Raw genomic sequence first — 13,294 nt, 5'->3', positions numbered from 1 at the left:
TACTCTAAAAACACAGAAAATTGCAACAAAAATACTCAAAATTACATAAACATTTGTAAAAATGTACAAAAACTAACAACAACCCTGAAAAAAGACTAAATGACATGAAAGATACAAAACACAAAAATGACTTAAATACAAACAACAAAAATGCTTTGTTTCCTGTATTGATGCTGATTGGTCATTATTATAAATGCTGACATGAACACAATGTATCAGATATGTTACAATAATAATTTCTAAATAATACATTAATAAATCTTTATTTTAAACTTGAACATGAGCTTGTTATCAGCTCTCCAGGAACAGAAATAACATGAAGCTGTTATTAATGTGTTTATTTAAATGAATGCTGTTTATTGCTGATATAGTTTGTAAGTTGTGTTGATAGTTTTATATTATTTTTGTCAGTGAAATTATTATTACTCAAACAATTGAACCACCAGATGGCGCACGAGGCGTCATTTTGTGTATTAACAGTTGTTATAAAACTGACTGTTTTAAATCAATAACATCACGTGTGTAATAATAATAAGCAGGTCAGGAGCTGATCACTCCCATTAGTTTCCTTTGTTCAGCCAATCATGGAGGCGTTAATGGGGGGCGGGGCTTCACAGACACACCAGCACAGATGTTTATTACAGCTGCACATCTGGGCCTAAAGACCATGCAGCAAAACATGGAAATGATTCAACATATGTTCAACACGTGATATTTAGCATTTATTGATTTATGTTTGTCTAATTTATGCTTTTGAAGTAAAAGCTGAGTTAAATGTAAGCAACATTTAATTTATTAAAATACATCAGCATGTAAAGAATGAGTAAGAACTGATTTCACTCAATCAGTTGAGATTTTAAAAACAGGATTGATTATTCACACGTTTATTTTCATTTCAATTCAAGATGTTTGATTAAGTATTCTTTTTTTTTATTATTATTCTAATGGGGGCCAAATCAGACACTAAAAAAATACACACAGAACGGCAAGAAAAATTCACAAAATGACAACAGTTACACACACACGATAGTTAGATGATCAAAATCACTTAAAAAACCTATAAAATTACGTGAAAAAACCACAAAATGACCGAAAATACAGAAAAAAAACTCCAAAAACACACGAAACGAATATACACTAAATTTCAACTGAAATGCCCAAAATAACAAAAATACACAAATAATGCCAAAAATATACAAAATGAAAAAAAATACTAAAAATGTAAACAAATACACACGAAATGAGAACAAATATACACAAAATGTCAACAAAAATACACTAAAGACAAAAGAAAATTATTAAAATTATTCCAAAATTTTTTTGTTGGTTTCCTGTGTTAATGCTCACATTGGTTATTATTCTAATGCTGATATGAATGTTGATCATGTGACCCTTAGATCAGATACACTGCATATGTTTAAGTGAGTTTACAGCCTATTTTCTATCCAGTCTTTTGTTTCCTGTTTGCTGCTCTTTAATTGGATCCTTTGGAGGCCGTGCACGGTGCACGTGCACGTGTGCTTCCCAGCTGATGAGGATCCATTCACAGCTCAGATGTGGATTCTGTCCTGGATTAGAAACTCTTTGTGTTTAATGGACCTGCAGCAGAGCACAGCAGACACAGCAGAGGGCCGCGCACCACCACATGCTGCACAGGTCAGTGGTCGTCCGCAGCAGCCAATACGCACATTGAATGCACGTGCTCTAATCAAGTGGTTCCCAAACAGGGGTACGTGTCCTCCTAGGAGAGAGAGATTCAAAATATGGGGCTTTATGTTTATTTTTAGTTAAAAATTATAATCATACTAAGTATTATCAGCACAAAACGACAACAAAAATACACAAAATAAGAGAAAAATATACTGAACAAAAAAAGAACAGACAAAACAACAATAAAATACACAAAAACACACACACTGACACAGAATCATGTAAATACCAACAACACACATAATGATGATGAAATGATTTTGATTAGAACATGAACTGAAAATACAAAGATCAGTGTTGGTTCCACATCAGGAGGGAAATGACTGGAAATGAAAGAAGCTATAAAAAATAAACCTATTCGTGATCCACTAAATACTGTTTATTTCACTTGTTTATAAAATGAGATTGTACATCGTTATGATCTGTAGATAATTTTCTCACAGAATTCTGATCAAATTGTTGTAGTTGGACATAAGGGGGGGGGGGGGGGTCACATGATCGACATTAATGTCTAATCTGATCATTAACACTGGAAACAACAAAGACTTTGTGCTTGTGGGTTTTTTTTGTATATTTTTGTTCATTTGTTGTGTAATTAAAAAAAAAAAAAAAACTTTTTATCCAATTTTGTGTATTTAATCATTTTGTTGATTGGTTAAAAATAACTTTTCAGTTAATTTGTGTATAATAATTCCCATTTTGTGCCTTTCTGCTGTTTTGTGTATTTTTTCTTCTCATTTTGGCGTTTTTTGTGTGTATATTTGTTGTCGTTTTTGTTTATTTTTCTTTGCGTGTAATTGTTTCCACTTTCTGTACTTTTGTTGTCCTCTTATGTATAAATATATATTTGTATATATACATATATATATTCATGCATTTTGGGGTCATGTTGTGCATTTCTGCTGTTTTGTTTATTTTTTGGTTATTTTGTAAACTTTTCAGTTATTTTGCCTATAATTGTTCTCATTATCCTTTTGTTGTCCTGTTTTGTATTTTTCTGTATATTTGTATACTTTTTAGAGTCATGTTGATCATATTTGCTGTTTGGTGTATTTTTTTTCTCTTTTTTTTTTGTCTATTTTGTGTATTTTTCAGTTATTTTGTGTATAATTGTTGTCCTTTTTGTTTATTTTTTGTGAGTTTCAGTTATTTTGCGTTCAGTTGTTTTGTTGTCCTCATGAATATTTCTGTAAATATTAATAGGTCCTTTGGAGTCGTGTTCTGTATAACTGCTGTTGTGTATTGTTTTTGGGGTCATTTGTACATATAATGTTTCTGGCCAAACAAAACAGACCATTAGGGCCACATATGGTCCCCGGGCCACCTGTTGCATATCTATAGCATGAAGAAAAGAGTTTAACTTATTCACTGAGAGAGAGATCTGTTGATGTTTATAGCTAATCAGTTCATATTGCATCCAAAATATTATTTTTTCGAGCTTTCATTCGTGATGTATTTTGTGTTTTATAGAAAAAAGAAGGAAAAAAAACACATATATATATATATATATATATATATATATATATATATATTTGTTATGATATAATTTCTAAACATAGACATTTACAATAGTTTATATATTTTTGGCTACATAATTATATTCACAAAAAGTTCCCCTATATATGTTTAGATGTTTATTTATTTATTCTGGTCATTTAACTGTGATGATGCATTTTAATTATATATTTGTTATTTTATGTGAGGAAAAGACTTTAATTTTTGCACAGATTAATCTGTGAATCACTTTGGCAACATCTGGTTTTTTTGGGGATGTTGAACCAAACGCTGCGTCAGACTGGGTCAGTCCTGGGGGGTGAGGGCCAATCAACAGCACGCCAGGGGGCCTCCGCGGCCTTCCTGCTACTTCCTGCTCCTCTGTGATTGAAATGTGGGGGCGGGGCCCTCAGCAGCTTATATAAGAAGGGCTCGTGCTCCTGCGCAAAGTTTGTTGTTGCACCTTCGTTTGCGCACACACTCTGCGTCCCTGAAGGGCCCTGGACGCACACACACACACACACACACACACACACACACACGGGGGCCACGCAAAGAAGAAGAAGAATTATCAGGAGCCTCTAAACAATGGATGAGTGATTTTAAAAAAGAAGAAACTTTTTCACTGGTGCAGAATTTTCACTCAATATTTGGATTTTCCTTAGGAAAAAAAACAGACTTTTCACAAAGCGAAGGATTAATTTTTTTCCAACATTTTTAATAAAAATCTGGTGACGGAAAAGTTTTTCTCCTGAAGTTTTTCATTCTGGGATGTTGAGCTCTGTGAAGATGGAGGCCCATGATCTACCAGAGTGGACTACTTTCTACAGCGACGCCAACGAGGTGAGGACCAATAAATCACATATTATTTATTTATTCATTTATTAATTATTAACAAAAAAAACTGAGTGCGGGCTGAGGAAAAGTAGAAAAACGACTAAAACCGTTAAACGCGTTTTTCTGATCAGCACAAAACCACAAATCGATTTTATGAGAATAATTTATGACGTTTTAATTTAATGTGTGTAATTGTGTGAAGGATGAGGTGAAGGCCTTCATTTCATGAACAAAAAAACCCCAAAACGATTTATAATCATATATTTAACGCATTTCTACATTTAAATGTATTATATATATTTTTTAAATGTACTATAGATATACATATATATATATATAATTGTTTATTGTGTGTTTTTAACAGTTATTTATATTAAATAATTCCCAGAAGCAAAATGTAATTATTTAAACCTTTTGGAGGAAATACAGATATATATTAGATTTATTTATTTTGCGTTTTAATATTCTAATATTTTGTGTGGGATTTAAAACCGACGCAGCTTCTTTCTTTCTTTTCGGTTCGATATTAAAAACGTGTGAATGAAATGCAGTAACTCTTTAATTTCATCAACAGCCTGAGTTTCTCACCTCGTCTCGACCTGATGAAATTAACAGAAAGATAAAGTCTGATAATATTTAACTCGTTCTCAGTCAGCGGGGCGCGTGCACGAAGCTGAGCGCGCAACAGCAGCAGCAATAGAAAACTAATAATCTGATTCATCTGAGTTTCTGTTGAATTTAAAATCGGAATATGGAGAGAAATTAAATAAAAAATAAAGTCTGTGTGTAATGGGGTTTTTCATGCAAAAGCTCTTAAGCGTCGTGAGTTTTTGTTAATCGTGACGCACTTTTTTACGCACGTCCGTGTTCACATCGCCGTGTGAAATCCACGTCCTGTGCGCGCACACTGAGGCCTCTTTGTGCATTGATAAGAACTCAGAGTGAAGCTCAGCGCCTGCTGCTCTTCCTCCTTCACTGAAGTTCACATAAAATCACATTTATTTGGATTATTTAAGAGTTAAAATGATGGTTTCTGTGGATTAAACGTTGTTCCTTCTCCTTCCAGATGTATTCCTCCCCCAGCTCCATGAACTCTGGTCTGGGCTCCATGGGCTCCATCAACAGCTACATCAACCTGAACCCAGCCACGGCCTCCCCCGCAGGCATGAACATGGCCTACTCCACGGCCAGCCTCAGCAGCTCCCCCCTGGCCTCCATGGCGTCTGGACCTGGTCACATGTCCCTCTCCCCCGTAGCCTCGTCGCTGGGCTCCAGCTCCCTCACTCAGCTGGGCTCAGCCGCCCCCACCTCCCTGGGCTCCCTGTCCCACTACCAGAACATGGGTCAATCCATGGGCCAGCTGGGGTACGCCTCCACCGCGTCCATTAGTCGGTCCGGACCCAAAGAGATTCCGCCCAAGCCGTACCGGCGCTCCCTGACCCACGCCAAGCCACCGTACTCCTACATCTCCCTCATCACCATGGCGATCCAGCAGAGCGGCTCCAAGATGCTGACCCTCAACGAGATCTACCAGTGGATCATGGACCTGTTCCCGTACTACCGGGACAACCAGCAGCGCTGGCAGAACTCAATCCGCCACTCGCTCTCCTTCAACGACTGCTTCGTGAAGGTGGCGCGCTCGCCGGACAAACCGGGCAAAGGTTCGTACTGGACCCTCCACCCGCAGTCGGGCAACATGTTCGAGAACGGCTGCTACCTACGGCGCCAGAAACGCTTCAAGATTGAGGAGAAGGCGGCGGCCAAGAAAGCCGCCAAGAATCAGGAGGGCGGCGGCTCGGGGAAGGGCGGCCACGGCGGGGATCAACTGGTGGAGGACCACAGTCCCACCGGAGGGTCCGAGCCCGACTCTGCCCACTCCGACAACTCCCACCCGGGGTCGGCCGACGACCAACCCCCCCACCCGAACGTGCTGGTTCCTCTGGACTGTCCCACACTGAGTTCCTCGCACCTCCAGAGCCCCCCGGCGTCACTGCCATCCCCGTCCGTCTCCTCTTCCTCCGTCCCCCCCCCCTCCTCCATGTCCGTCTCCAACCCGCTCCTCCACTCCCAGTCCCTAGCGGGCAGCTCCCACCTCCTCCCCAGTGTCATGCACCACCACATGGAGCTACAGAGCGACGCCCTCAAGTCCCTGGACCCCCACTACAACTTCAACCACCCGTTCTCCATCACCAACCTCATGTCCAACGAGCAGAAGATGGACCTGAAGTCCTACCAGGACACCATGATGGCCTACAACAGTTACACGAGCAGCTCCCCAGTCGGACCCAAGCAGATCTACGACAGCCCGGGGCCCAACACCATGGACTCGGGGGCCTACTACCAAACTCTGTACAGCCGCTCGGTGCTCAATGCCTCCTAATGTGGACTCACCACGTGTTCCAAAAAAACCACAACAACTTTTTACCAATTCCTCCCAAAGTGGGAGACTGACTGGTTACATGGAGGTCAACGCAGAAGAAGAAGCTGAGGATGAAGAGCTTTTGTGTGTCTGTGTGTAAGTGAATGTGTGTGTGTGTGTGTGAGAGAGCTTTGTGTAGAACCTGTACCAGGGTGGTTCACAATATAATGTTTTTTAAAAAAAAGACTTTTCCATATTTTGTCAGATCGTATTTTGCCGTAATTGTTCCTATTGCTATTTTTTGAACATTTGGACAAAAAATTGAGCCAAAACAATCGGGGCTTCAAACTCATTTTAGTTCAGGGGCCAAAAATGGAGCAGTTTGATCTCAAGTGGACCACAGATTTTATTCTGAAAATCAAGTAATTTCAACATTATTATACCTTAGTTTACACTTCTGCGTAAATACAAATTATGTAAGAAAACGACAATATCCAAGCAATAAGTGACTTTAAACTTAGTAGATTTTGTGTCTAATTTCTATTTAATTAAGGAAATATGTCATCATTTGAGGAAAATTGAAGGATTTCGTAAGAATTTAGTTTTTTCAACAGTTTACCATTAAAAATGACTGCAATCATACAATATAAGCACAAGGACTGAAAATATTGTTGAGTTTCATTTCCACAAAGATTCACGTTTTCCTGGTCATTTTTCCGTTGTCCTTTGGGTTGAATTGGATGCTCCAATGGGCCCGATTTGACCCCCGGGCCATGAGTTTGACACGTGCAATATAACGTCAGTAAAGGGTGGCACACTTTTTCACATGTTTTATTGCTCAACTGAGGTATGCGTAACTTTCACAGATATCAGAGAATGTAAAGATAAGAAGGGAAGTATAGGTCATTAATAGTTTCTCCATATATTTATAGTAAATGAGTAAAAACATTAGAACAGTTCAAACACTATTCCTGACAATAGAACAAACATCAACATGGTGAAAAGTGTCATCATTTTAATTATTATTCCCCCAGAAAATCTTAAAAAGGGGAAACTTTTAACCCTTTTTACATATTTCCTTTCTCCCATTTTTGCCTTTTTTTAAAAAAAAAAAAAAAAAATTCTGACAATTTTTTCAGACTTTAGCTTCTTTTTGGAAATAACTATCCCCTTTTCCATATTTTGTTGTCCATTTTTGAAAGTTCTTCATGCTTTCATTCACATTTTGTCCTTTCTTTCATTTTTTTTGGCCACTTTTCATCCAAATAAGGTATTTTTGCCCAAAAATTTCACTTGTTTCCTTGTTTTCTACATTTTGCCTCTTTTTGTTCCACATTTTTGCCCTTTTCTACTATTATTTTGCCCATTTTTTGGCCACTCTTGACTGCTTTTGGCCCATTTTAGTCATTTTTCTTGCAAATTTTGGACTTTTTTTGGACACCTGTTACCATGTCTGCCTCCACTCTCTCGTCAAACGTAGCAGACCAGACCATCCCACTTTGGGTGGACGGCCCACCAGGTCAGTCCACCCCTGGTGCCACCCCTAAATGTGCAGCGATTGACTCCATTTTTGGTAATGGATGCTTATACAACGTCAATGTGAACAAGGTAAAAAGTGTTCTGGCAAAATGTGGTGAAAATCAATTTTGTAAACCACCCTAAACTGTCGTGTACATACAGCTAACATGGGGGAGAAAGGATATTTGCATTTATTTATGAAGGGAATAAAGTTTTAATATATCATTCGTATATATTTGTGCGCTCTGTCGACCAGTTACAACCCACATGGGACTTCTCTGGACTGGAGGGAGTCGGGTTACTGCTGGGCAGGTTGTTACTGCGGGGAGACAGATCAGCTCGTGTTTGTGTTACAGCTTTTGGTTTGATGATGATGATGATGATGATGTAAATGTAGCTTATGAAGTTTGTATTTAGAAGGTTAGTTCAGAGCGAGAGGATTAGGAAGTGAAGCATCTGTGGATGTGTTTGTGTGGTGGAGGGGAGGAGGCATTAACATACAGTACTTTGCACTATGGAGCTGATTGTGTGTGTGTGTGTGTGTGTGTGTGTGTGTGTGTGTGTGTGTGGTGTGTGGGTGTGTGTGTGTGTGTGTGTGTGTGTGTGTGTGTGTGTGTGTGTGTGTGTGTGTGTGTGTGTGTGTGTGTGTGTGTGTGTGTGTGTGTGTGTGTGTGTGTGTGTGTGTGTGTGTGTGTGTGTGTGCCCTCCTCACATCAGCTCAGTGGAATCATCAGTGTAACAAAGTCAGAAGGTGTCGAATGAACCCGTGAAGTCTTTTCCTCTCAGCGATCAGGAATCAATAACCCTGATCAATGGATTGATTGATTGGACACACACACAAAGTCTCTTATTTAAGCTAAACCTCGTGGCTTTTTTCCCCCGACTTTGAAATTGTGCTTATATAATATATTGTTGTTATTATTTTGTTTTTTTCCGACTGTTTTAAATGTGATTTTAATGATTCGTGTTGTTTCATTTTTATTATTAAAAAGGAAAAAAAAATGTGGGTGAAAAAGTGTGTCTGACATTTATTTTTCCAGAATTAACACAAATACAACTTATATAAAAGTATAAACAAAGTTATATCCAAGTTATTTGTTTATTACAAGTGTGCCACTATCTGCGCTCTTATTGTGAAAGGCTAAAAGGTGAAATGGGTCTTTAACAATAAAAAAAGGATGGGCCTCCACAAATCAGACCAAAAAAAAAAAAACATGTAACAGGTCAACAAAAATATATTTAACTCCAAAAACACACAATAAAAGAAAAAGTGGGAAAAACTTATAAAACAACAACAAAAAACACAAAAGGTCAACAAAAATATATATTTAATAAATCCATCTAATATTGGTATTTGTTTTTTAGGGCTGTTTCATTTAGATTTTTAAAAAGGGGAAAAAAATGATGAAAATGTATTCTTCCTGAATTAATACAACTTTATTATTATTTTTATTACAAAGTGGCTGGTAAACAACAATAAAAGTTACTGTATGACATTCTAAATTATAAAGGTATTTTTAAAACTTTTTTGTTAATTACAAGTGTCTGGGCTTTTGTTGAAATGGGTGGGTGGCCTCACAAAACCTACTTTATTTTGTGTGTTTTATCTATTTAACACATCAGATGTTGGATTTATAATCAGGCAGGCACCAATGTGCCAGAACGTTGTAGGTTTACGTCCTGCTGGGCCGTATTCTGTGTGACTGTTCTCCTCACTACCTCTAACACATTTCATTTTGCCTTTTAAGGCGACCAGTGACGCACATCCTGCAAAAACAAAGCTAAAGATGTATTTTTCTCTATCCTGCTGCGTGATTGGCAGCGTGGTCGCGCTCCATCAATCAATCATGGCCGTGGTGGGAATAGCAGCGTGTTGTTGAAACGCTGACCGTGGTGTGTGACATGTAGGACTGCTAGACTAAACATGGCGGGATCACACGGAGAGGCTCAAAGCAAAGGCCTCAGCACCACGGAGCTACGTATCTGACCCGACTCTGACCCGCCGCTACAAAAACCAGCAGCGAGACGAGCAAACACAACAAAAACACACGCCGAGGGTTTGAGATCCAAAGTGTGGAAGCAGAGCTGGACTTTTTACTCTTTCTGCTGCGTTAAGCTAACAGCTTCTGATGCTACGTACTCAGTTAGCGTGTAGACTCGAGAAACACAATCAGACACGAAAATACGCAAAAATTACCCCAAAAATACACAAAATTTTTCTGGAAACACACAATAAAGTAAAAAAATACACAAAATGACTTTAAAGACATGCAATCAGACAAAAACACACAAAATACCTCCATAAAGACACAATAATTCAGGAAAAAAAAACAAAATGACTCCTGACATCCAAATAAGGCAAATAAAACCACACAAAAGGTCAACAAAAATATATCTAATTACTCTAAAAAAAATGTATAGTACAACATAGGTACCTGAAACACACTAAAGTACAAAAACAGACAAAATGTCGAAAGAAATACAAAAAATCACACAAAAAGAGGGAAAAGATACACAAAATGATTCTAAAATGGGATCCAAGAAGGAATCGTAACTCGATCATGCAAAAATAAAATTCATTTTAAAAATCTGTAAGACGAATACGTATTTGGCAATTTGAAAAAATTGGCAAAAATGACAACCTGTATCCGGTTCTATTTCATATTATTTCGTGAGATGTCTCACTATGGGATGTCGCCTCTGCTACATTTCTCAGAATACCTATTTCACTTTGCCAATCCTGATTGGCCAGTGAAGCGCATCAGTTTGATGGGAGAACCTCCCACCTCCTATAAAGGATGGGACGAACAGATGAGAGTCATTCTTAAACTTTTTCTCGCGTGGTGAGCGCTGTCCTTCACTGCTGCAAGGCGTGAAGCTCCGAGCTCCAGCTCCGGCTGTCTGCACCCTCCAACGCTGCCGCTCCAGCGTGCTCGTTGGCCTTCAGCGGCCTCTCACTATGGTGACAGCCCAGCTGTTAGCTCTGTGCCACAAGACCAGAGCTCGCGGACCCCAACTCACCATAGCTGCCATCCCAGACCACGGCCCTCGAAGCCGTCTCCCTCCTGGGCCCACACCGCGGTATTCGGAGCTCCAGTCAACGCGGTCCCCGACATCTTGGACGCTCCGGTACATGTTGGCCTGAATCCCTGCTAGCACCTGTGCTAGTCGCCATGTGGTAGCACAAGTTAAACCACCTGTTCTCCCACCTGCGTCAAACAGTGATGGAACGTGATGCGTCATGACTCGTCTTTGTCCATGGGGTGGAAAAATATTCAACAAGGACAGACACAAGGCCTGCTCTGGATGCCTGCGAGTCGAGCATGCTCGAATGGCGATCGAATCCCCGGTCTCCTGTCTGCACTGTTCAGCACCCGGTGCCTCCATAGGAGACTGGCGTGGCGTCTCAGGCCTGAGAAAGGCCCCACTTCCTCCACACACGGCACGGCCATGGTGGATGCAGTGAAAACGGTTCCCATGGAAACTGCTGCTGTTCACGGCTCAAGCTGAGGCTCTCAGCTGAACCTGGCAGATATCCTGACAAGCTCTCTCCTTCTTCCCCGAGCTGCATGAGGAAGTGGCTCGTCCTTGACCCGCCCATTCACCGAGAGGGCTCCAGTTGCAGGCTCCTCTGTCCTCGACTGTGAGGCCATGGAGGCCAGGATGCTGCAGGTGGAATCGCTCGTTGCGGTGCACCTGCTTCCACGCCATAGGCACGCACCCACACTCATGTCAAAAACACAGTCATGTGGTCATCGCTCACACCTCTAGGCCAAAGGCCATAGGCAACCCAATGTGTGAAAGTGTTGCAAAGGGAGGCTTTGCCCCCCTTCCAGTTGGACACGGCGCTCCTCCCGTGGTCACTCTGTCCCCCAGAACAAGCAGTGCATGCTTGCTCCGGGGGGTATGGTGCTGTCCTCCCAACAGGGGGCTCCTCCACTGTGGGAGTAGTCCCTCTGGGGTTGGATGGCCGGCCGCCAGCAGGGGGCTTCACCGCGTCGCGGATGGATTCCCCCGTCGCGTGCAGCCTGCCGCCACCAGGGAACTCTGTCACTATGTGGGTGAGCTACCTCAGGCTATGCGGATGCCCTCCGGCAGAGGGTGCCATTTCGCCGTTCTCGGACTTTCTGGCTGCATACGGCCTACCTCCGGGAGAGGGCGCCACCGCACCAATGACGGTGTCTCTCACAATGAGGGCTCCGCTGAGGAGGTGGGGTGTTTGCCTGGCTACATACCTGGAGGATTGGCTGCTTTTGGCACAATCAGAGGCGAAGGCGAAGGCGCACGCGCGCATTCTGCTGGATCACTTGTCAAATCTGGGATTTGTGGTGAATGCGGAAAAGAGTGTGTTGTCCCCTACACAGGAAATAATTTCCCTGGGTCTGTCCCTGCGCTCAGTGCCGTTCACTGCGCGTCTTTCACCGGAGCGGGTGAAGACGTTTGTGGCGTCACAAATTGTTTTGAACGGGCACATCTGTTCAGTTCAGATTGTGGGGTAACCTGGTAACCAGGTAACGCCAACTCTGACATTTTCATCGGCCAACAAGTACTGACACCATTATCATTGCGAAATGCGGATGTTTATGTGCCGTAAAGGGCCGTTTTGGAAGCAGGTAGAGTCGAGTAGTGTGTGTTATTTTACTGGTTTGTTCTGATGTTTGATCTTATTGATTGTATTTTTTCATTGAAATATACAGCAAATTCATTGCATTTTCCAGCTGACAGTAATTCAGGGGCTATCTGATCTGGGGGGGTTGTGAGCTTTTCAATTACAGAAAACTTTGTGCGAGAGTTGTTGACATTTTTAGCAGCTGCATCACTTTGAACAAGCCATCATTGAATTTTTGCAGACTTATTTTGTACAGTTCTAGATGAATTTAGAGTTTTGTTGATCTCCATTTACGCTCAGCTCTTCTACAATCAGATTTCAAATTCTGCATTATCTCAGTCCTCCTCCAAGGTGTTTTCTGTGTGTTTGGTTTTCTCTTAGTTTTGATTGGAGCCACCACATCTATGACATTACAGACTTTTGTATTAAACTCATCCAAAAGATCATCAACTGTCTCAGCACTCAATGTTGGTGTCATTGCTATGGCTTCCATAAACTGTGCACACGTGTTGTCATTTATGTAACTTTTCTTTAAACACACATAACTAGGGGGAACAGATGTTACAGTCTCTAGGTCAAAAAAGACACAGAAATGATCAGATAGAGCTAAGTCTCTTACATCAACAGCAGACATATCAACACCTTTAGAGATAACCAGATCCAATTTTAGAAGCAATTTCCCCCTGGGATTAATAAAGGAATTCTGATTCTATCCAAAGTGTGACCTTGAGTGTGTGTCGGATCAGTCACATGTTGTATAAGACCAA

The 13,294-nt window shown here is 40.9% G+C and overlaps 1 protein-coding gene across 1 annotated transcript; it reads left to right on the top strand.

Annotated features, from left to right (window-relative positions):
• The first annotated feature begins 3,671 nt into the window (after window positions 1-3,671).
• On the top strand, window positions 3,672-8,920 carry foxa3 (forkhead box A3). Its single transcript, XM_028465722.1, has 2 exons — window positions 3,672-4,047; window positions 5,108-8,920. The coding sequence occupies exons 1-2, from the start codon at window positions 3,976-3,978 to the stop codon at window positions 6,419-6,421; spliced, it is 1,386 nt and encodes a 461-aa protein (XP_028321523.1). The 5' UTR covers window positions 3,672-3,975; the 3' UTR covers window positions 6,422-8,920.
• Window positions 8,921-13,294: the final 4,374 nt, after the last annotated feature.

Source organism: Gouania willdenowi, chromosome 13 (genome assembly GCF_900634775.1).
Source record: "Gouania willdenowi chromosome 13, fGouWil2.1, whole genome shotgun sequence".
Lineage (NCBI taxonomy): Eukaryota > Metazoa > Chordata > Actinopteri > Blenniiformes > Gobiesocidae > Gouania > Gouania willdenowi.
This window is presented reverse-complemented; position numbering and strand designations above follow the sequence as displayed.

What these genes read in the sequence shown, in the direction of transcription:
- foxa3 (XM_028465722.1), top strand. Translation starts at nt 3,976, where the DNA reads ATGTTGAGCTCTGTGAAGATGGAGGCCCATGATCTACCAGAGTGGACT. An exon ending in TCTACAGCGACGCCAACGAG is followed by an intron (nt 4,048 to 5,107) that starts GTGAGGACCAAT and finishes TTCTCCTTCCAG; the next exon opens with ATGTATTCCTCCCCCAGCTC.